The following is a 22,904-nucleotide window of genomic DNA, read 5'->3' on the forward strand; positions in this document are numbered from 1 at the left end:
TGTATTTGGGAAGGGGGCAGGGTTTGATCGTGGGCGGGGCAGGTCGGGGGGCGGACCCTCGCATGGATTTGGAGCTCGGATTGGGTGGGGTTGATCGTGGGCGGGGCAGGTCTAGGGGCGGACCCTCGCATGGATTTGGAGCTCGGATTGGGTGGGGTTGATCGTGGGCGGATTCTCGGATGGACTTGGGGGCCGGGGATTGGTTATGGGCGGGGCCTCGCTCTGCTCCTGGCGGTCGCTGCGGGCTTGGGCGCGGGTTGTGGCCGCGCTGGGCGGCTGCAGGCACCTCCTCCCCCGCCCGCCCCACGTCATGCTGTCCGGCGGAGCCGGGGACTGGCAGCGGCTGGGGCCGGCGGACGGGCGGAACCGGCTCTCACCATGGGAGATGTGAGTAGGGGGCCCCGGGGTGTGGCGGGACGGGCTCCGGATCTGCACTGATCCGGCTCCGTAAAGCTTCTCCGAGTCCCGACGCGATGCTTCTCTGAGCCCGGGCTGCCGCTTTCTACAGCGGGCGCCCCACTCCTCCTTCCTCTTCCGCCGGGGCGCCGAACTCTTTTATAAAGCGGATTTAGAGACGCACAATATCCTGGAAGCTCTCTGCTAGCTCTTCCTCCTCTTCTCTGTGTAATGCCATCAGTGTACATAGCCCTGTACATGCAGAGCAGAGGTACACGGAGGGGAGAGGGCGGCCGGAACTTGCAGTGCAAAAGCTCCACTGGGAACCTTTCTACAGCTCTGGGCGGTGAAGTGATGGGGGGGAGAGCAGTGAGGACTTCATCTGCAGTTGGTTGGGTTGGTAGATGTGCCCTGAGTTAAAAAACAAAACAAAACACACTTGACAGGCTAAGACCGGAGGCTCAGCTGAGACGTCTGAGAGTCCCTTCCCTGAAGAGCTTACAGTGCACAACAGCCAAGGATCAGAAAGGGAGGGGAGTGGAGAGTCGCTGTGCGCGGAAGGGAATAGCCGCAGGAGCTGGGGGAGAGTAGGAAGTGGTGTTTCTTAAGACAGCGCTTAAAACGGGGAAGTGATGGGGCCTTGCATCCAAAGCTGGAGGAAGGCGAGGAGGATGCACGCGAGGGGGCAGGGGTGCAGGACAGCACCAGGGAGGTAACGGGGGTGGACTTTCCGGACTCTCGTCAGGAACCATCTGGGACTGTGACATTCAACAGATTGGAGGTGATCTGAGGCCAGGGCTCATCGGGTAGGAGGCAGCGAGCAGCACTGTCTGGGGAGGTTCAGGTATCTGGGACCCACTCCTTTCTTTAGTGCGGTGGTTCCCAAACCTGTCCTGGAGGACCCCAGCCCGTAATGTTTTCAGGATATTCACAAAGAATATGCATGAGGTAAATTTGCATGCACTGCCTCCGGAGCATGCAAATTTAGCTAATGCATATTCATCGAGGATATCCTGAAAACCTGAGGCAGGGAGCGGGCAAATACACAACCAGCAATGCAGCATTGCCTGTGTAGGCTCAGCTATCTGGGACCGCCTCAGCAGCGCTCTGTGCAATTCAGTGTCTGGAGACGGTCAGACCTTGTTTTCTATGTGTTTGAGATCTCTGGATCAAAAGAAAACCCAGCAAACCTCTTCTTTACCTGGTGGGACCACCCTGCCACAAGGGCAGCCATCAAGCAACCTTTCTTATAGGTGCAGACTTGCAAATCATTTATTTCTGTCGCTCCAGATCTGAATTTGGTGACAGTGACTTTGCTGCACTGTGTGTTGAACTCTTAAAACTGAGGTCGGGGGGGGGAGGGAAAAAAAGAAATCCAACGTGAAACAAGGGGTGTACACTTTTTTTTGCAATCCACTTTGAAGGATCTGAAAGGCAGAATAAAAATCAAACAAATGGGCATTGAATCTGAGGCCTGTAAATCCCCCCAGAGTACTGTCCTTAGTTCAGGGTAGGCATGAAGGGGTAAAGCACAGCAGTCTATGGCCGAAGAAGGGCTTGCAGCTCCTAAAGACAGTGGTCAGTCAGCTAATGAATCGGTGCTTTTGTGTCTGTATCATAAAATAGGACAAGACCCCTGAGGATTTGGTCTACACTCTGGCTGGACCTGACTTTTCATTTGGAGAGGGGGAACTTTTTTTTCCTACTTTTTATTATTTTTTTGGTTACTTTAAAAGAAATGTAAACACCAACCTAACTTTCAGTCATTTTTATTTTCCATGCTACTAAGGCCTCCGGATGTTTGCAGTCTGGTCGGGCCTCGTTTTCTTGACATGAAGCCCAACGGGGGTGACTGAAGGACTCTGGGAGCGTAGACCCATGGGACGATCCCTTGCTGCAATTTGGGTTGTGCACCACAAACGGAAAAGGTTCATTGCAGTAAAAAACCAAACTAAACCCCCCTTTCCCATCTTGTATTTCTTTAGAACTTCTGCAGAGGCTGTGCAAAGAGCTCTTTGTTCAGAGAAATTTGCTACCGGCAGAATGTAGGAGACCCTGTCGAGCAGCGAGCACACGAGAGGAACATCTGTCCCATGGTGTTCGCAATCGTAAAATTGCCTTCTGTTGTGAAATTTGGTTATCAGGGTACAGTCAGTGTGGGATTTTATTCAGAGCATTTGCAGTACAGAGAATGATTTGAGGATTCTTTCTGATCAGTATCTATTTCCCAGCAGATGTCTGTCTGTCGGTCATGTCAGTCACTTGCGCACAGTTGCTGTTCAGACTGTGGCTGCAGCACAGCACTGCCGCCCCTGCTTCACCCATGATGAGAACTCATTTCCTGTCTTCAGGCTGGCGGAGTGCTACTTGCTTCTGCTTCAGGTTGCAGCTTTTCAGCCTCTCCAAGACTCCTGCCGAGCTAAGGAGGTGGTGACCACACACAGACAGCTCCTTTTCTGTCCATCGCTTGTGCTGGATCAGGAAATTCTCTCTTCCGGTCATTTAGGGAATCCAGGATCTGCCAGCTCCTAACAGAGAATATTTTTGCAAAATTCCTGCAGCAAGATGAGCACACAGCTCCTTGCATGCTAATGGAGAAGGTATAGCCAAGTTGCCTTGCTTTTATCTCCCTGTTTTTTCCCCAGCAAACTTATCTGCAATAGCTTCAGTGATAAATTCAGAGCAAGTTTGCTATGATGCAAGACAGCAGCAGTTTGTCACGAGTGCATTCCTCATATGCACACTTTTCAGTTTAATGCACACATTTAGAATTATCCCGTTCCCTCCTGTGTCATCCAGGGCTCTTTACTCTGGTTGTGTATCCAAAAGACTTGAAGCAGAAAAGTAATGGGCTGGGAAAATCCCAGGGAGCAGGCATGGCGGTGGCTGCTGGTGGGGCCCGAGCCAAGCAGAGGAGGTCGCATTGCTGGATCTTGCAGAAGAGGAAGGTCTGGAGGGTAGGGAGGAAGGTGGGAGCAAGGTAGGGTTGGGGGAGAGAGTCGGGAAGGAGGGAGAGGAAAAGAAAGCCAAGGAAAATACTGCGGAAACCGAGGAAGAAAAGACAAAAAAAGAAAAGTGAAACACATTTTCCTGGCTCCTGAAAATGTTTGGCTGGTGTCTGAGTTGTCTAAATATTGTTCTGTCCCTGCTCCACGGAACGTGTTAAATTGTAAAGTAGACTGCGGGAGCTTGGGAGCCTGCACGGGGGAGGTCCTGGCAGCCCCAGGACCACAGTGTCTGCTTGCACAATGATCACAGCCTAGCGGAGATGAACTTCTCTTATTTACTGCCTGCGAGCTTCAGATCCCGGCCCCGCTCCGGAGAGATTGCAAACCTATCTGGGTCCATAAGCGGAGTCGCAGGCCGCCTGTTGCTTCAGAGTTCCCTCAGCTTGCAGGACCATTCAGGGGTGTGAAACCCATCTAAGAAGCAGCATTTGCACCCAGTCAGGGTCCCATGGACACTCACAAGGCGGGCGCTTTTAGTTTTATTTTATTTATGTAAACCTCCTATTCCGCATCATCCAATTATTATTATTGAGCAGAGCAGGGGCAAGAAAAGGAAAAAGCATCCTAGAAACTGAAATCTGTGCAAGATTCAGTAGGCAACGTAAACTTGAAACTCTGTTCCTGGGCAGCTGGGATCTTGATCTTTACCAACGTTTCTTGATGGCTTCTGCACCAGGCATAGCATAACTAAAGATATTATTCAAGAGGGAATAAACAGCACATACCTCGTCTGATACTGACATTTTACAGTGAGCCAGGACTGATTCTAACCAGAGAAATGTCTTCAGCAGCAGTAAAATGTCTTCAAACAGTAGTGCGGTGGCTTTGCATCTCTGGAAGCCTGGGATCCAGCCCCCAGTTTATAAACAGCTTGGTGGTCTCAGGGGAGATTCGGGCTCTTGACCTGGGACTGGTTCTAGAGATGTGGACATCCGTACACCGCTGCCAACAGGTCAGCCCTTACCTAGAGAAGTCTCTTGTTCACCTAAGTTGGCCCTCGATTGCTAAGGGGATGGTAGAGCATCGTGCTCCTTACACATAATGCTTTAAGTTACCGATTTATTCCACTTCCTATTTGATTATCCGTACTACTGTGGAATCTGCCATTTGATATATTTTTGTGAATATGTTGGACATATATTTGCTGCTTCATAGGCTGTTGATGGTGTGATAAGGAATTATTTGGAAATAGTTTATCTTCTGTAAGAAAAATGGCTGTGTAGGCACAGGAGACAGCTGCATAAAGTTCCTGGATGTTTTTACAAACTCGTACGTTCCTGGATGAACCGGTAGATGTAGTGTATTTGGATTTTCAGAAGGCGTTTGACAAAGTCCCTCATGAGAGGCTTCTACAAAAACTAAAAAGTCATGGGAAAGGAGGTAGTGTCCTTTCATGGATTACAAACTGGTTAAAAGACAGGAAATAGAGTAGGATTAAATGGTCAATTTTCTCAGTGGAAAAGGGTAAACAGTGGAGTGCCTCAGGGATCTGTACTTGGACCAGTGCTTTTCAATATATATATAAATGATCTGGAAACGAGTGAGGTTCTCAAATTTGCGGATGATAAAAAATTATTCAGAGTAGTTAAATCAGAAGCAGACTGTGATACATTACAGGAGAACCTTGCAAGACTGGAAGATTGGGCATCCAAATGGCAGATGAAATTTAATGTGGACAAGTGCAAGGTATTGCATATAGGGAAAAATAACCCTTGCTGTAGTTACACGATGTTAGGTTCCATATTAGGAGCTACCACCCAGGAAAAAGATCTAGGCATCTGTTGTGTTCGTGCCTATTCTCGCCCTCTCTACCTTGTGGCGACTCACTTCGGGTCTGACGGACAGATGCTGCCGCGGCTTCTCCTCCCCATTTTCTTCCTGGAATCCCCGGGCTGGCATGACGCTGCGGATTCGCTATGTTCCTGATGATGTAAGGGTGTGTGCACGCTCCAGACTTTGTACCAGCAAGGGCACGAACCTCGGGGGCGTCCCCCCGTAGTGACGTCATCCGCTTCCAACATAAAAGGTCTTTGATTGCTAATTCAAATTGAGTTAGCAAGGACAAGGGTAGGAACCCCTTCCTTGCAACTCTTGGGGAATCCTTTCTCCACTGCTCTGCCTCTACAGACTCAACTAGGGGTACCCGCTCCTCGGGGGCCCCGCTCTCTCTCTCTTCTTGATTTCAGATTGTTGGATGGGATCCGGTACTCGCTCCTCAAGGGCCTATGTTCCCGAATACTCAGAAGACTCCTATTGCTTGGAGGCGATCGTAGACGTGAACACAGTGAGTCCTATTACAGACAGGAACTGGTAGTCGCTCCACAAGGGCCCATGTTCCTAATCTCTAAGACTCCCTTCAGTCTAAGACGTTATCGCAGGTACGGAGATCGTGAGTTACCATTGCAGATTGCAGATAGGAACCGGTATTCGCTCCACGATGACCTATGTTCCTAATACCTTTCTCAGACTCTCTTCTTCCTCAGAAGATATCGCATACCTATATCTTAAGGATTACTATTACAGATTTACAGATAGGAACCGGCACTCGCTCCATGAGGGCCTATGTTCCTAAATCTCTCCTAGCCTCTCTTCTATTCCAGAAGCCATCCCATACACAGTTATTGTGAGTTCTATTTCAGACTGCCTATAGGAACCAGTACTCGCCTGCGGCTCCTGTTCCTGAATACTGAAGACTCTCTCTGTTGCTTAAGAAGACATTACAGATATCTACAAGTGTGAGTGTATTATCTACCACTGGTTATATGTCCAGCATACCCTGTCTACTCACTACCTATAGATTCTCCTTACAGCTCAGCAACTCAGAGATCGTAATTCCAGTATCTGAGGGACTTCAGCCCTGCCGGGCACATCAGCTCACTACTGCCACCTCTGGTGGTTCTACTTCCAGTCTAATAAAGAACTATCTGTGTTTGTCTCCATACTCCAGCCTAGCCGGTGGTCCCTCTCAGGATCTCCACTTGAGGGTGCTGTCATCTGCCATCGGCCCAGGGATTCACTATTTCTATTAAGTGTTACTCCTTACACTAATAGAGCGGTATCATCATCTGCCACTCTGTGGGAGCCAACGCACATCAGACCATATCAGATAGCTAACTCCCCGTGAGGATCATACAGGTTGCTGGCTCCTCTTTCTACAGGAACAAAGCATACACTTTGCCTACTCCTCCCTTCTGGGGGAGCAGAGCACTAACAGATTGCTAACCTCTCCTCCTACAGAAGCCAAGCGTATCAGATTGCCAACTCTCCCCTCGGGAGGAGCTGAACGATACCAGATCACTGTTAGCGCTCACCCTCCTGGCGGGGTGAGCCTAACAGCATCATAGTGGATAATACTTTAAAATCGTCGGCTCAGTGTGCTGCGGCAGTCAAAGAAGCAAACAGAATGTTAGGAATTATTAGGAAGGGAATGGTGAATAAAACGGAAAATGTCATAATGCCTCTGTATCGCTCCATGGTGAGACCGCACCTTGAATACTGTGTATAATTCTGGTCGCCGCATCTGAAAAAAGATATAATTACGATGGAGAAGGTACAGAGAAGGGCAACCAAAATGATAAAGGGGATGGAACAGCTCCCCTATGAGGAAAGACTGAAGAGGTTAGGGCTGTTCAGCTTGGAGAAGAGACGGCTGAGGGGGGGATATGATAGAGGTCTTTAAGATCATGAGAGGTCTTGAACGAGTAGATGTGAATCGGTTATTTACACTTTCGAATAATAGAAGGACCAGGGGCATTCCATGAAGTTAGCAAGTAGCACATTTAAGACGAATCGGAGAAAATTCTTTTTCACTCAATGCACAATAAAGCTCTGGAATTTGTTGCCAGAGGATGTGGTTAGTGCAGTTAGTGTAGCTGGGTTCAAAAAAGGTTTGGATAAGTTCTTGGAGGAGAAGTCCATTAACGGCTATTAATCAAGTTTACTTAGGGAATAGCCACTGCTATTAATTGCATCAGTAGCATGGGATCTTCTTAGTGTTTGGGTACTTGCCAGGTTCTTGTGACCTGGATTGGCCTCTGTTGGAAACAGGATGCTGGGTTTGATGGACCCTTGGTCTGACCCAGCCTGGCAATTTCTTATGTTCTTAACTGTTTGTTGCTGAATAGACGAGTTCGATACATTGTGCTGAAATGCCGTGTGTAACCCCTCGAGGCAGGACACAGGGTAAGCACGTGACCGATGGATCTGGACAGCAGCCTTTGGCCCTGGTCTTCCTGGGCACCTGGCAGCTCCTCCCGATTGTGCATGAAGATGCTGGCTGGGGGCCTGAGCGCTGTCCCTGGCTTTCTTTGCTCTGGTGACCTGGAGACCTTTCCGTGAATTTATTTATTTTTTGCCTGTGCTCTGTGTTATTTGTTACAAGGATGTCATGTTTAGAGGTAACTAGGTCTGTTTGCCTGAAGGGAGAAAGGATTCTCTTTTGTTATCCCTATCTTGTGATGACATTTTGTTAATTAGCTGAGAAATGCATCAGGCTGGCAGGAGCAAAGGATATTATGCAAAACAAACAAACGGAAATGAGAGATGACAAAGGCTGAGAAGCAAAGTAGATACAAAGTTTCCCCTGAAAAGGGGGGTGTTTCATATGCAAAATAAGAGTCTTTGGTTTCAGTCGTCATCCAAAAAAAAAAAAAAAGCTTACAGATAGCTCCTAATGCCTTATATTAAGGGAGCTCTTCCAGCCACCTTAATCTGGGCTGCGCTGGTTTCCTATTAAATGTGGAGTTTGGGGTGCACCTCGGGTGTCCTGCATGAAGCCTTCCCAGGTGGATTAGGCCTCCCAGCTCGCTCACCGCTGCCTTGCTTCTGGGGAGGGCCAGGCACTCTCCAGCGGGTCTGTAAACAGGCTCATTTCATTCTGGTGCAGAGGTTGCCGCTGTGGACGTGGTCACTGGAATAGAGGCAGGGCTTGTTCCGTCTTCGGGTCCACGGTTCAAATCGAAACCTACCTAGTTCTTTCTGAGCACTTTCTGGTAAAGCTGTCTCTTTCCGTGACTCACCGGGCTCATGCCAGACCCTTGGCCCCATACACAGTTCTTGGCTCCTCTGGGCTCACTGGCCCACTTAATAGCCCCTTTTAATTTTCATAATTGTCACTTACTACTTGGAGATTTCATGGAGTCTGGATTCAGCTAACTCCACCAGGTCTCCCTTCCACAGCCTTGCCGTCTCCCTCTGTCTTGGATGTTTGTCTGAGAAGGGAGGGGCGTATCAGTTTGAGTATCTGGCTCTCCACCAGTCTGCCTTGCTTTTGGCTTTTTAAAAGTGGTATGTCTAGGTTTTGCATTCAGCTTGTAAAGACAGACTGGTCCCTGGATACATATGCTCTTTCATACCTCTACACAGCCAAAAGTCAATCAGGAACCTCTGGATGCACATATGTGCTCAACAGGCATCAAGGTATGCACCTGGTTGGGTTGGCAGCTGCACCAGGAATATTCCAACAACTCATGCACAGATTTCTAACTAATTTAAATAGTTCTCCCGTTTTTGATAATATTTTGTTTGTTGCTGTTATGGTTTCGAGGTGTTTGAGTGGATTCTTGGGTACTGCAGAGAGGGCCACTCCCACAGGGAGGAGCCCCGTGAGGAACCGCAGTACTAGGCTAGACCCTATACACGCAGACACAGAGAATTCGTATTTATTATGCAGCTTGGTGGTACTGCCCAGGGGGTGGCAGCAGTGATGTAACCCTGTAGAGTACTCCAGGGGTCCTCGGCAGAGGAGACCCGCCCCACACTCCAATGATGGTAGACTGCACTGGGTAGAAGAAAGTCCCGGATGTAGACTCGCAGCGCTGAAGCTGGAGGTGAGACAAGCTGACAAGGTTAGTTTACTCACTGAATAGATAGCTGTATTTGTTGAAGATCCTGGCAGGCAGACGTAGTTGGTTTGCAGGCACCAAGGCAGGGAGAGCAGGCCCTCAAGGAGCGAGTGCCCGGTATCCCAGATAGACACCTGAAAGAAAGCATAGGGCCCCCGAGGAGCGGGTACCCAGGTTAGAGGTGAATGGCCCTGGAGGGCAGAGAGAACTTGAAACGGCAGAGTAGCTTAGACCGGAGGCAAATCCAATCCTTGCTAACTCAGTTTGTTAGCAATTGAAGGGCAGGCTTAACACACAGATGGCGTGACGTCACTCGGAGGGGCCACCCCTGAGGCTCCTGCCATGACGTGGATAAAGATGTGGGTGGCATGCGTGCACACACCCTAGGTGGCCCTCAGGAGAAACATGGCTAACACCATCGTCTTAGCCGTTCCGGGGACGCCGGAGAGAGTGGTCCGTTCTTAAGTTTGTAACTTGTACTCTACGGTAAAATTACTTTACTGGCCTTTTCTTCTTTCCAGCTTGTTGCAAGCTTCCAAGTTCCCGCCCCCTGTTGATTGTAACTTTGACTTATTCCTGCTTTGGTTATCTTTCGTTTACGTGAATTTGTTACTCTAGTTTTTTCCCTCTGTTAAACTGTAAACCGATCCGATATGGTAATCTACTATGAAGGTCGGTATATAAAATTGTTAAATAAATAAATAAATAAATAAAATAAATAAATGATGACGCGGCAGCAGCCATCTTCCCAAGGCATGAGGAGAGAGAAGGAAGAAAGGTGAGGCACAGAGGTCGAAGCCATCTGAGACTGACGGACGCAACAGTTGCCGGACCAGAAGAGGAATTAAGTGAGGCCTGCAAGAGATGTTATGCACCTTATTGAAGGCTGGCTTATGTCTAAAGATGGAAAAGTGTATTTTGAGAGTGCGCTGACAAGTGAGGACTTTGCATGATGGATTGGAAGGCCTGATCCACTCACGAAACCCCATCACTTCACTCCAAATATGAGTTACAAGCTTTATTTGGTCTCCACAGCTTCCGTCATGGGTTCTTGAAAGACAAAGCTTATGATAACCAAGCTTCTACTGCTGTTTGGACACAAGAGACTATGAAAATGGACAAGCTGTCATGAAAGTGCCTTCCATGAAGTTAAGCAGACATTGTCATCTGTAGCAGCACAGGTACTGCTGGCATATGTACGATGTGTCACCATATAGTATAGGCATTAGGTGTATATCATCTGAAACCAGTCTCAATTACATATGAGGATTAAACTCTACTGATGACTTCAAATATCATATTCATCGGGTCTTCTCTATATGCTGATCCCAGTTAATTTGATAAGATCTTGCTTTGATACAGATATAAAGCAGAACACATTTCAAATTCCACGCCGATTATATCTTATATAGTGCCCCAACAAAGGATGCCTGTTTCACCCCTCCACGGGCTTCATCAGGGGGACCACTTCTCCAGAAAAATACTTTTAAGATGTGCACGTGACAATGGGTTTTGCTCCTGCCAATGGACCATTGTACATCGATTTGCCAAAAATATTCATGTTCAAACCATAAAGACTCGTCTGGAGCTGACACTAACCTCCCACTATCCAGTCTGGATCCAGGGGAGAAAGCCCAATGCAACAGTACTGCGAAGCAAGCCCAGGAGCAGGCAGCCATCTGGGGGGGTGAAGGTCGAGGCAGGGCCATTGACAGAGAGCCTGGTGCCCCCATCCTATCAGCTGGCTGAACAAGTCCCATGGTCCTCCCTAATGCTGGGGGCAGTTGGGGCCACCATCGGCCAGCTCACATCTGGGATGGGGGAGAATTCGGAAGGCGTCTGGGCAGTGCATGACTCGCCCTACTTGCCTCTGTCCTCCAGCACTGTCCTACTCATTTAAGATCTTGAAACTGATACAAAGGGCTTTTAGTAGTGATGTAACTTTTTTGCATGAGCTCCTTTCTCAAAGTTTACAGGCCTACAACAACTTTGTGCTCTGTTTGGCAGATGCCTTCTCAATGTCACTTCTGTGAAAATCTATGTATTTATTTATCTAACTATAATAACGAAGAAAATTGCCCTGCAACTGTATAGCCGGTATGCAAATTGAGCTTCGCCACTCTCCAGCTCCACCTCTTTCTCTCTGTATTGTCCAATCTATGTTCTACTACCATACATGGAAATTGAGCTCTCTCGCTGCACACTCTCTCTGCCCTCCCCCCCCCCCCCCCAATAGTCAATCCATTCTCTAACCCATATGGAAATTTAGCTCCACCCCTTTCTGGCTGTACTCTCTAGATCCATCCTTTTCTCTTTTGGAATAGTCAATCCACTCTACTACCACATAGTGCCCCCAAGCTCAGCACGCACTCTCTCCTACCACACATCTCAATTACACACTTACTACACTTCACGGTATTTACCTCTCCTTGGATGAGCTTTTACTATTAGTTTTTAAAATATTTTTTACCTGCACACTCGAAAGTTGGGGTACAATATATAATATATACATAAAATCATAATATAGAGACGGAATATTTGCTGTAGTAGGTGGTGCTGTGTGAAACTTACTTCCTGAACATCCGTGGCAGGGAACGTGTTTTAAACTTTAAAAAAAATGGCTAAAGACTCTTCTTTTCTGTGTTGCATTTAATTTGCAGTAGTTGGTTTCCAAATTGAACCCTAGAAACAGATGATGGCTGTGATGGCAGAGGAAGACCGTTACGGCCTGTCTAGTATTTATGCTGCCTGCCACGCGATTGCCTTCATCCAAGAAGTGTAGAAGTATTAATGCTAGGAGATGTCTAGTGCAGTAAAGTATTATTTTGTCAGTTGGTTTTATTGTAAATATGCATGGTTTGTTTTTTTTTAACTTGTAAGCCTCCTAGGGCTTGAGATGGTGCAGCATATAAATATTTTAAATAATTAAAACAAACAGATTTTTCCCAGTTGGATTATGAATTATTTTTATAGTCTATGAAAATCTAAACCTTTTTGTGGTTAGTTAAGTCTTTTCAGAAACTGCATGAACGGAGAAGATTACAGTTTACAGCCGCTGGCCTGCACTTCAGATTATGATATGCTCTTCTTTTATTTTTTATGGAACAAAATATATTGCAGTTATAATAAAAACAGAGATTATAGGGAAAATACTGCTGAGGCAACTGCTTTCTAAAGACTTTAAGGGCATTAATAAATATATGTAATACTTGGCAAGATTACATAAGGAAGAGATTCTCGTTGGCAGATAACAAACATCAGTTTGTCCTAAAGAAAGTAAAAGAATGAGAAAGTTAGGATGTGACCTGGTTAATAAAACTGCTATCCTGTGGAGGAGATTATTTCAAACTGCATGTACAAATAATTCAAGCTGAGCTTGTCTCCAGGTTTATTTTATTTGTATTTAAGAAATCAGAAATAGTCTTTGTTTAAACAGTTCAAGGGGTGCCAAATATGACGGAGGTCTATAAAATCAAGAAAGAACTAGAATGAGTAAATGTGAATTGGTTATTTACTCTTTCAGACAATAGAAGGGCTAGGGGAAACTCCATGAAGTTAGCAAATAGCACATTTTAAAACAAATCAAAGAACATTCTTTTTCACTCAATGCTCAATTAAGCTCTGGAACTCGTTGCCACAGGATGCAGTCAATGCAGTTAGCTTAGTTGGGTTTAACAAAAGGTTTGGACAAGTTCCTGAAGGAGAAGACCATTAACTGCTATTAATCCAGTTGACTTGACCGCATCAGTAGCATGGGATCTTCTTAGTGTTTGGGTAATTGCCAGGTTCTTGTGGCCTGGTTTGGCCTCTGTTGGAAACAGGATGCTGGGCTTGATGGACTCTTGGTCTGACCCATGCTCTTATGTTCTAATGAATGAAACATCCTGAACTGGAAAGTTTGTATCTGCTGGGTGGCAGCTTGTATCAAATACTGGCACCCCGAGGCATAGAAAGCTCCTTTGAAATTGAACAAAGTTGGGTGGATGGGCCAGAAATTTATGAAAAAAGAATGGTTTTATTATCCTTTCTTATGTAGTATGTATTACCCTCCAGTAAGATTCTATAAAATGAGAAGAAAAACTGATTTGTGTTACAAATAAAAGCCTGCTGGAAGACAGGACTATACCAACATTACTACCACTTGGCTTTTGGTGGGGAGAGGACATTTCCAATGTCTGTTGAATTTTGTGTGGTGTAGCCATGCTATTTAGTAGCTAACAATACAAATTAAAAGGGTTTGTAGGTGTTGAATTGACACCAAAACGAACGGTGTGTGTATGTATGTATATATATATATATGTGTGTGTGTGTGTGTGTATGTGTATATATATATATGTATGTATATATATGTGCACACACTGACTACGTACATGCACACACCGTTCGTTTTGGCGTGCATACTATCCATTCAACATATACATGCATACTATCGAAACGAATGGAGCAATGAATGCTTAATGAAAATGTCTTGATGCTATTCCTGAATTTGTTTTTTTTTAATTGAATACAAGAAAAGAATAAGATTGTTGGAGTAGAAACGTTAAATTGGGACTGAATTTATAGAATCTCAGAGCCTAGAACAACACAGGTTGGTTGGGTGGCTTTTATGTTTTGTATATAATTAATATGATATGAAATCCTCTCTGTAACCCCCATTGGAACCTGTGCTTTCTGGCCCCACACCGATTCCTTTAGAAGCCTGGTAGATGCTTTTCCACCTGTTTTAACCCATAAAATCGTCATTGGGCAGCACGCCTGCTGATCACCTGTACCAAAAGCTACGATGCTGTGCACTGCAAATCTGTAGGAAGACCTACACCAGGGTCCTATATTACAGTGAATGTTAGCTCTGGTCACTGGGTGGCAGCCAAGTGCATTCTGGGCGAGAAGGCGCTGCTATCTGTCTTTACCTTATGCTTAGGGACCTTTATTTTACTTTTTTTCAGGAATTTATCAGTGTTCATTACAAGAGTAAAAATTATATTTATCTGGAAAAATGACAAACTGATTTTCCACTGACTTTTTTTTTCCCCCCTTTTTGCTCTTGTTATAAACACTGATAAATTCCCAGGAAAAATAAAATAAAAACTGGAGACGAAGGCTCCTACTGATCCTGCAGCTTCTTTCTCTACCAGGGATGATCAACCTTTTTGATGCCCGAAAGCCGTTGGCAGACCTTCTAAACTGCTGGGGACAATGGAAGAGGAGAATTTGGATCCTCTCACCCCTCGCCCCCTCTTCAGCTGCTTCCTAAATGTTTTAATTACAAGAATTATGAGAGAGGAGCTGCTCGCACCCGGAGCTGGGGAGGGTGGTGCAGCCAGGGGCAGGTGTCAGTGGGGGGGCTCGGGGCGAGCCTCATGCTCACGTTTGACCCGTTCGGTGCCCGCAGTAGTGGACAGCCAGAGAGCACCGGCATTCGGCCCCCATGCCTGGAAGCACTGCGGGGCCTGGAGTGAAGCCACTAAAAGACGTTTTGGGCAGAAGAGAACGTCCCGCTCGTGGCTAGGGGGGGTGACCGGGTGGGAACCAGTGACTGTGCCGACTGCGGCTTGGGTCTGCGCCACTCTGTCCGTCTGTCTGTATAAGCAACGTGGACAGGCCTTAGCTGCTGTGTCCTCACTCACTCACAGCACTTCCTTTTCTCCTTCGGTCACCTCTGGAAGCGAGCAGGAGGGCAGGCAGCTGCCTGGGCAGAGTTACCAGCTTACCCCATGTTTTCAAGGCAGGCAGCTTCCGGTTCTACCCCCTCGCAGTGAAGGATTCACTTTTTTTTTTTTTTTAGGAAAAGGAAAATAAAAGAACAGGTCCACTGACTTTCTGGGATAAGCCAGGAGTGGTTTGGTTCTACCCATGACCCCACTTAGCTTGGATTTTCAAGCATTACGTTTCCCAAAGAAATGGTGACTCATCCAAAGCAAGAAGTCTTTCTTATGCACAGTCTGGATGCTTTTTGAGTTTTACTTTAAATGCTGGGGATGTGGTTTTAATCCCCAAACTGATAAGGGCTGGCCCTGCGGCTTGCTGCAGTGAGGGGGGGGGGGAGATTGCAATGGGGTGGGGACTGACAGGAGGGGGAAGCTCATGCAGATGTTGAACCTCATCCCTTGGGTTTACACTGACCCAGCCTCAGAGCAGCTGGAATGGGGTTCCAAACCCAGCAGACCTTTGTGAAATCGGTTTTGGGAGACCAGAGTTTATGAAACATGTTTGATCACTTTTATTTGGGTTTGTTTGTTGTTTTTTTTAACAATATCTTATTCTATATTATTTTACCATTCTGTTGCTTTAGGGTCTACGGGAGGATCCCAAAAAGCCAAAAAGTGCTGAAGGAGCAGACAAGGCCGGCTGGGTTAAGAAGAGCGGAGGGGGCCTCCTGGGATTGTGGAAAGACCGCTATCTCCTGTTATGTAAAAGGCAGCTGTCGGTGTATGAGAGCGAGGTGAGCCCAGTGCCAGCCTTGAGGGGGGGATGGGGGGCGGTTCCGACCCGTAGGAACTTGAAGTGAGCTGCTGGTCTCTGTCCAGTTCCAGGGGCCATGGCAGAGGGAGCTCACATCATGGCTCCTGTCCCGTGACCTCTTCTGAGCCCCTGCCCTCCTGGTTTATGACTCGGACACGGGGCCAGAGCAGCAGCCTTTGTCCCGTGAGGCTGTAGCGTTGGGGGCCAAAGGCTTTCCGGTGCTTTCCATGGTGCCAGCTGGGCCTCATGGGACCCCAGCCTGCGACTGTCCCGCTGTTGCGCCGATGGGAGAATCCCGATGGCAGCTGAGATCCTGATGTCCGGGCTTCGGCCGCGTCACAGCAGTCGCATTCATGGGCTGGGCCTGGCCGCCAGCAAAAACAGGCCAAGTCACACAGCCAGATTTGTTTCTGCTCGCAGGAAGCAAACAGATGTTAGAGTGTGGGTGTGTGTGTGTATGTATATGTGTGTGTGTGTGTGACTGAGTTAGTGTGTGTGTGTGTCAGTGTGTGTCAGTGTGTGAGTGTGTGTGAGTGTGTGTGAGTGTGTGTGAGTGTGTGTGAGTGTGTGTGTGACTGTGTGTGACTGTGTGTGACTGTGTGTGTGTGTGTGTGTGTGTGAGTATTAGTGTGTGTGTGTGTGTGTGACTGTGTGTGTGTGTGTGTGTGTGTGTTAGTGTCAGTGTGTGTGACTGTGTGTGTGTGTGAGTGTTAGTGTGTGACTGTGTGTTAGTGTGTGTGAGTGTTAGTGTCAGTGTGTGTGACTGTGTGTGAGTGTTAGTGTGTGTGTCAGTGTGTGTGACTGTGTGTGTGTGTGAGTGTTAGTGTGTGTGTTTTAATTGGAAAATGAATTGTGGAAGCCCCACGTTGGCTTCCCACCTGTTCCTTGAATGAGTGACAGACGTCCAGCTGCTTGCACGGGTGGGACTGCAGCCTCCTGAACCTCTGCAGAGCGAATGGAACCGGAATAGTTTTATGCAGCTTTTAATGTCCCTTGTCAAACCTTCTAACGAGACATTTTAATCTTCTTCATCTTTTCTGAGCATGCGATAATAAAATGTTTATAAGTGACTACAGGCTGAGTGGAAGTTTAATGGATATTTTGTCAGATAACGTGTAGAAATTATTTCTAGCACAGGAAGTAGTTTGGCCTGCCAGCCCCCGTCTCTCCTCCTTGCCTCTTGTGTGCAGAGGAAGTGGCGAGGGGCACAGTCAGGGTGAAAGGGAACTGATTCATAGCTTGGGCGGTGTGCAGCAAGCTCGGAGATCCCCCCCCTGTCTTGCTGCGTCCTAGTTTGAATTTCTCGCTGCTGCTGGCTTGGCGAGGAGGGGAAATGAGATGATCCTGAGGAAGTCTGCTGCTGAGAGCAGGGGACGTGTAAATCCATTGGCTCCAGGGGAATCCATGCATCTGCTGGTGACATCTTTAGTGTACACAGCTGGTGGGAAAAGCAAACCCTCCCCTGTCTATCGGATGCCTGCGCTTGGCACTTCTGGACAAACGTGGCGTGGGAGGGCCGGCCTGCTGCAGAGGTGGCACTCACCGTCCCTGGGAGGAGGATCTCGCTTGGTGCTGCTTTTAGGGGGCCCGACCCGGGATCCACGTGACCGGTTGAGTTGATTGATTTGGAAAGGCAGCACAAGGAATCAATCTGAGCAGTTTCCGAGGTAGCTCCAGGTGGTTTGCCCCCAGTTGAGGAGCCTTGCTGCCGTGGCTGGGGGAGACGTTATGAGATGGTGGTGGTGGGGGGTGGGTGACATAATTAGTTACCGAGGAAGGCGCATGGGGTTGTAGCCCAGCAGATCCTTCTACATAGTTCAACAATACAAGCAGAAAGAACCGAGTGAATAACACTCAGAGTTTACCTAGAAGGAGTTGTGAATTATTATTATTTTTTTGACCCAGCAGTTTTTCAGCTCAATCGGGAGCTGTGAGCCTTCATTGGCAGTGACCCGGGGACATCCACCCCCCCTATTTTACAGTCATTGCAGTGAGACGCCTTGTCCCGGGGGGGGGGGGGGGTGAGGGCATGCACCGTGCAGCCCTGCAGGCACCAGGTGTCCCCTTCCCTGTGAGCGCTGACCCAAGGGCATCCCAAGCCCACCTGGGGAGCAGAAGGCCGGATCCAGGAACCCCCTCTGCGTGGAGGTGCGAATCCCAAGTAAAAGAATGGATTGAACCGCTGCATCCCAAAAACCAGACTGTACTGCAGCCCCTGGAGTGACCTTTACCATAATACCTGGCTCTTTACAAAGCAGGGAACTCGGGAGGTGTGGACCCTCTACAACCTAAGGGAAAAAAGAAACCTGCTCCTCGCCCAGCGGGGGTTGGGGGAAGCAGGTTAGAGGATGGGGCCAGGAGAACAAGGAGTGGGAAGGGTGAGAGTGAAGGGGGTGAAACAGCTTGGGAGGGGCTGAGAGGGGGAGCTGAGTTTTCACTTTCAGATGGGGTTCTAGATAGTTTGGTTGTAAGCGAGGAGAGCAGGAGCTATCACGTTGCAAGTCTCTTTTTCCCTTGTGTAGGACGATCAGAAGTGCGTTGAAATCATAGAACTAGGGAGTTACGAGGCCTGCCTGGACTTACGATCTCTCCTGAAGAGAAGGAACCGCTTCATTTTAATTCGATCCCCGGGGAGCAAGGTAAGGGATTCATTCTGCTCTGCTTTTTACGGCGCTGGCCAGGCTGCTATCTGGGACTTTGCTCTCAGCCTGGAATGCTCCCTTTAAAATGTCCCATGGTTTGTCAGTGACATCACAAATCAACGGGAAGCTTCGCCTTTAGGAAAAGACCTTGTGTCCTGCGTGTTAGGGGATTGTACGATGCACGGAAACCTGCAGGGAGGGTCAGCTTTCATTCCTGGGCCAGAATTCTGCTCCCTGGTGCGGCTGGGGCTGGTGATGCTGTGGAGGTATCGTTCACAGCCTTTGGGGTGAGGGAATCTCAGCCATTGGTCAAGGGTGACACCTGGTGGCCAGACTTAAGGGCAGTGTTGGCTGCTGTCTGTGGCCTCTGGCCAAGCCATGTCTCTGCGACGGGAGGGTACAAACCGGGGGAAATAACCCTGGCTGGCTGGGAATGACGGCTGGTGGCAGAGTAGCCCGGCAGAGGCAGGTTCCAACTGAGCTGGAAGCCCCAGGAAGGGAAGGAAAGATCAGGCCAGATTACAGATCTCGTGCGTGTTCCTGCAGGGTTATCCGCCATTCACCAGCATGGCCGGCTGAGGCTCAGTCTGTGCTTGCCATTTACAGCTTTTAAGTCCGCACTGTTCATTACCGTTTGTCGGGAAATGTGATACAATTCATTTTGAAGATATTTCAGAAAGTGATTCACAAGTTGAAAATGAGAATCTTCACTTCAGCACTTTCAAAATGTCTCAAAGGGGTACAAAAACTTAAAAAAAAAACCAAAACCCAAAACCTCTATAAACTCCAGACTGTCAAAAAGGGCACTTTTTACAAAGCTCACTAAAGGCTTAGGCATTTTATCTTGCTGCTTGATGTGTTGATAGCTGTCAATTCGAGGGGGTGAATTTCAGACTCACTGTGTACCCACGGGCTTTGTGCACGGAGTAACCATGAGCCTGAGCACCTGCTTACAATGCAGCCCGGCCCTGTCATCTCCCTCCCAGGAGATCACAGGGCCGGGCAGCCCCTAAACGCAGCCAAACATCGTGTGCTTGTTAGGCAGACGACCGCTAATATCTACCCGCAGAAATGGCTTTGAAGTGGCTGCTTAGTGCTGGGCTTTTCCGGTTTTTTGGTTTTCTGGTGGGTTCAGTCCTCACAGTTTGGGCAGGGGTCTGATCAAGTTATAAACTGAAAGGCTGCTCAGCTCCTGGCCCAGCCCTCCATGATGGAAGGAACAGATCTGGCTGGGAGCAGCACAGAATCCACTCCCCTGACAGCATCCTGGTTTGCTAACAGTAATTTAAAGATTCCTCCTTGCTCCTCCTCCTCTTGTTTTCATGTGCAGTTGAAATCTGTTATCGGATGCACCCGAGTGGCAGGTGCCTGATTTGCTGAGAATGGTTTTAGTGTTGTAACCCGGTCTAGTGCAGGTCAAAAGTGTCCCACATGTGCACAGAGCCACAAACCGAGGTCTCTGCCCAGCGTAATGCACGATGGGAATTGCATCGTGTGTTCACGTGGCAGGACCGGTCTCATCACCTCATCAGATTACCATTTCCTCTACTGCTGTGGTTAGATATTGGAAATGAGGGGTGAGCTCTGTATTACAGCAACTCTTCAGCTTTTTGGTATCCCTCCAGCCACTCATGATCTGATAACTTTGGTTGGCTACAGAAGGCTGCATGCTGATACTTGTCTGCCTGTTTCTCTGCACTTGAGTGTGTACAGGACATGTGTTTGTCACCCGGTTCTTAGAGTTATAGTAAGGGCGAGCATGCTGTTGAAAGCACAATTCCCACTTCTCATTGCAGGTACAGGATATAAAATTTCAGGCTAAAAATATTGAAGAAAAGGAAGGTTGGATCAAAGCCCTCAATGAAGCAATTAACAAGGGGAAAAATGAAGTCTTTGACGAGGTAGGGAAACCCTGTTACTTGAACTTGTGTGTTTACTGTGTGCCGATGAGTACTGAATTATGGCTTGTAGAAACCGATACAGTGTTACTGGACAAACTATGTCCAAATAGTTATACTCCTATCTCCCAACCCAGAGCAAACCATTGTGGTGACGGTCTACTGGCTCCCATCAAAACGTCATTAAATCCAAGGAAACAAATCAAACAATATCAATAGTCCATATGAGGCACCGCTACTATCACAGCGCTGGCTAATCTATGTCTGGTCTACACTGACCTTTCACCATTACTGGAAACTTTGTCAGCTCCACCAGTAGACCTTACAAACTCTATAGTACCAGGGGATTTTGCTCTGCACCTCGATGCTTTACCTTTGTCATCTGCTGTTAGTTGGGTTGGGAACAACTGGTAAATTCACCCATTCCTAAGCAGGGTCACATGTAGATCTTGTATTTGTAATCTCTGCGTACTTCAACCAACCACTGGAAGTCTAAAAATAACTTCAATACCATGCTCTGATCACTTAATATCATTAAGATGTTCAAGTAGCTCTGATTGATACACAAACCAAAATTTGGAAAAGTAAGTCAAATTGACCCAGATCACTTTACTTCAAATCTGATACCTTTTGTACTTGATTTAGCTCTTGACAATATTGAAAATGCAATGTCAGAGTGGAATAATACTATCTAGAAAGTAAGGGACACTACTGCTCCTGAAAGATGCATTACCATCTATGATAAACATAGTGCTCCTTGGTATAATCCTCATTTATCCAACACGGAAAAAGCATTAAGGCGCACGAATCCATTACCATCTCGTAAAGCAGCCTTTATGGCTTATTTATGTAAATATCGGAGCAATTAGATGCTGTGTAAAAATTCAATCTGCTGTTGGCAACTCTGCAGTTTTATTCAATATTGTAAATTGTAATATTGTTAAAACTGTCCTCCTAATTATGTTAATTCTGAGTACTGTAACAAAATAGCTACCTTTTTTTTTCCCAGAAAGGTAAAAACATATCTCTTGAATTTGCTAATCTTCCTTATGAATTGCTAATGATATCCTGGGATTCCTTTTCATACAGTAAGTTCTATGATAATTATACTAATTTTGCCAAAAATAAAATCATCCTCCAGTCCTCCTAATCCTTGTCCAACATCTCAATTTAAAATAGCTCGTGACAACATTTTAGACCTATTGCAAATCTTGTTAATCTCTTTCCTCAGATATATTTCCAAATATGCTCAAGCAAGCTATTATTTCACCTGTTCTGAAGAAAACTTTAGTTGGCCCATTAGATTTTACAAATTATCCACAGATATCATCATTAGCATTTATTGCAAAAATAATCACATCTGTCATCTTATATCAATTGACAGATTCCCCCATTCTGAATCCAAACCAGACAGTTTCAGGCAAGGTCACAGTACCAAACCATTATTGTCAGCTCATAAGAACATAAGAACTGGGTCAGACCGAGGGTCCATCAAGCCCAGCATCCTGTTTCCAACAGTGGCCAATCCAAGTCACAGGTACCTGGCAAGTGCCCAAACACTAAGTCTATTCCATGTTACTGTTTCTAGTAATAGCAGTGGCTCTTGATACTATTATCCATGGTTTAGACGCCAATAACAATTAGAACCTGGTTTTACTAGATATAACCGCTGCATTCGATGCCCTTGACCATAATATTCTTCAAGTGCAGCTGAAAACTATAGGTCTCTCTGGAACAGTACTGCAGTGGTTTACTAGTTCTCTCCTCAACCGTACCCAACAAGGAAGGATTGCCTCTCTTTCCTCAGACTGGTACGGATCTGCTTTATCTGCTTCACTCGTTAATGTCTATCTATCCCCACTATGTCATCTTGCTGGTCTTGGCATACATTTTAAAGTTTATGCTGATGATATTCACTTCTTCATCTCCTACAATTCTTGGACTAATACCTTAGCATAAATTGTTAAGATTTGTTTAACTCATAATAGACTGAAGCTCAATTTAGCAAAAATGGAAATCATGTTTCTCTCCATTATAAATAACCCAACACATAGTCCTCTGACTCTTTTGACTATTGATGGACATTGTATTCCTATTATACATAAGGCCCTTAATTTAGGGGTAATACTAGACTCTACACTATCAATGCAACCCCGCATATCAACTGTTTGTAAAATCTTCTTTTTACAAAATCCACCTATTAAAATGTCTAAAATCTTTATTCAATTCAAATGACCTTTGTACAGTATTGTAGGCCCTGATATTAAACAACTTGGATTATTGGAACTCTCTATATCTAGGTCTACCCTTGTGTAATTTGACTATTGCAGCTGATTCAAATCTCAGCTGCTCGTATTCTGTCAATACGAACACACAATTCCCATTTCTTTCCTCCCTCCACTGGTTACCAATAGCATTTCAAAGTCAATATAAGATATTAGTAACGATTTTTCAATTTCCTTCACAGTGATTCATCTGTTTGGCTTATGTACTTCATTTCGATTATATAAACCTGCTAGACACTGCAGCCTGCAGACAAAAACTTTTGTATGTCCTCCTATTAAAAGTGGTTAGTTAAACATTCTTAGGCAACTTGCTTTTCCGATTGCTGGTCCCGAGTCACTACAAATGGCAAATGATTTTAAAAGAAACTTA

The 22,904-nt window shown here is 46.6% G+C and overlaps 1 protein-coding gene across 2 annotated transcripts in view; it reads left to right on the plus strand.

Moving 5' to 3' along the window:
• The first annotated feature begins 229 nt into the window (after window positions 1-229).
• PLEKHO2 (pleckstrin homology domain containing O2) overlaps window positions 230-22,904 on the plus strand; it is a 33,326-nt gene continuing 10,651 nt past the window's right edge. The window contains exons 1-4 of one of the 2 annotated variants that reach the window (XM_029574997.1): window positions 231-387; window positions 15,540-15,689; window positions 18,232-18,348; window positions 20,148-20,252. In XM_029574997.1, the coding sequence (XP_029430857.1) occupies window positions 379-387; window positions 15,540-15,689; window positions 18,232-18,348; window positions 20,148-20,252 (381 nt within the window). In that variant the 5' untranslated portion in view covers window positions 231-378. Of the gene's footprint in view, window positions 388-15,539; window positions 15,690-18,231; window positions 18,349-20,147; window positions 20,253-22,904 lie in introns of both variants that reach the window. The other variant, XM_029574998.1, reaches the window with a different exon arrangement.

The sequence above is a fragment of the Rhinatrema bivittatum genome, chromosome 13, assembly GCF_901001135.1.
Source record: "Rhinatrema bivittatum chromosome 13, aRhiBiv1.1, whole genome shotgun sequence".
Classification (NCBI taxonomy): Eukaryota; Metazoa; Chordata; class Amphibia; order Gymnophiona; family Rhinatrematidae; genus Rhinatrema; species Rhinatrema bivittatum.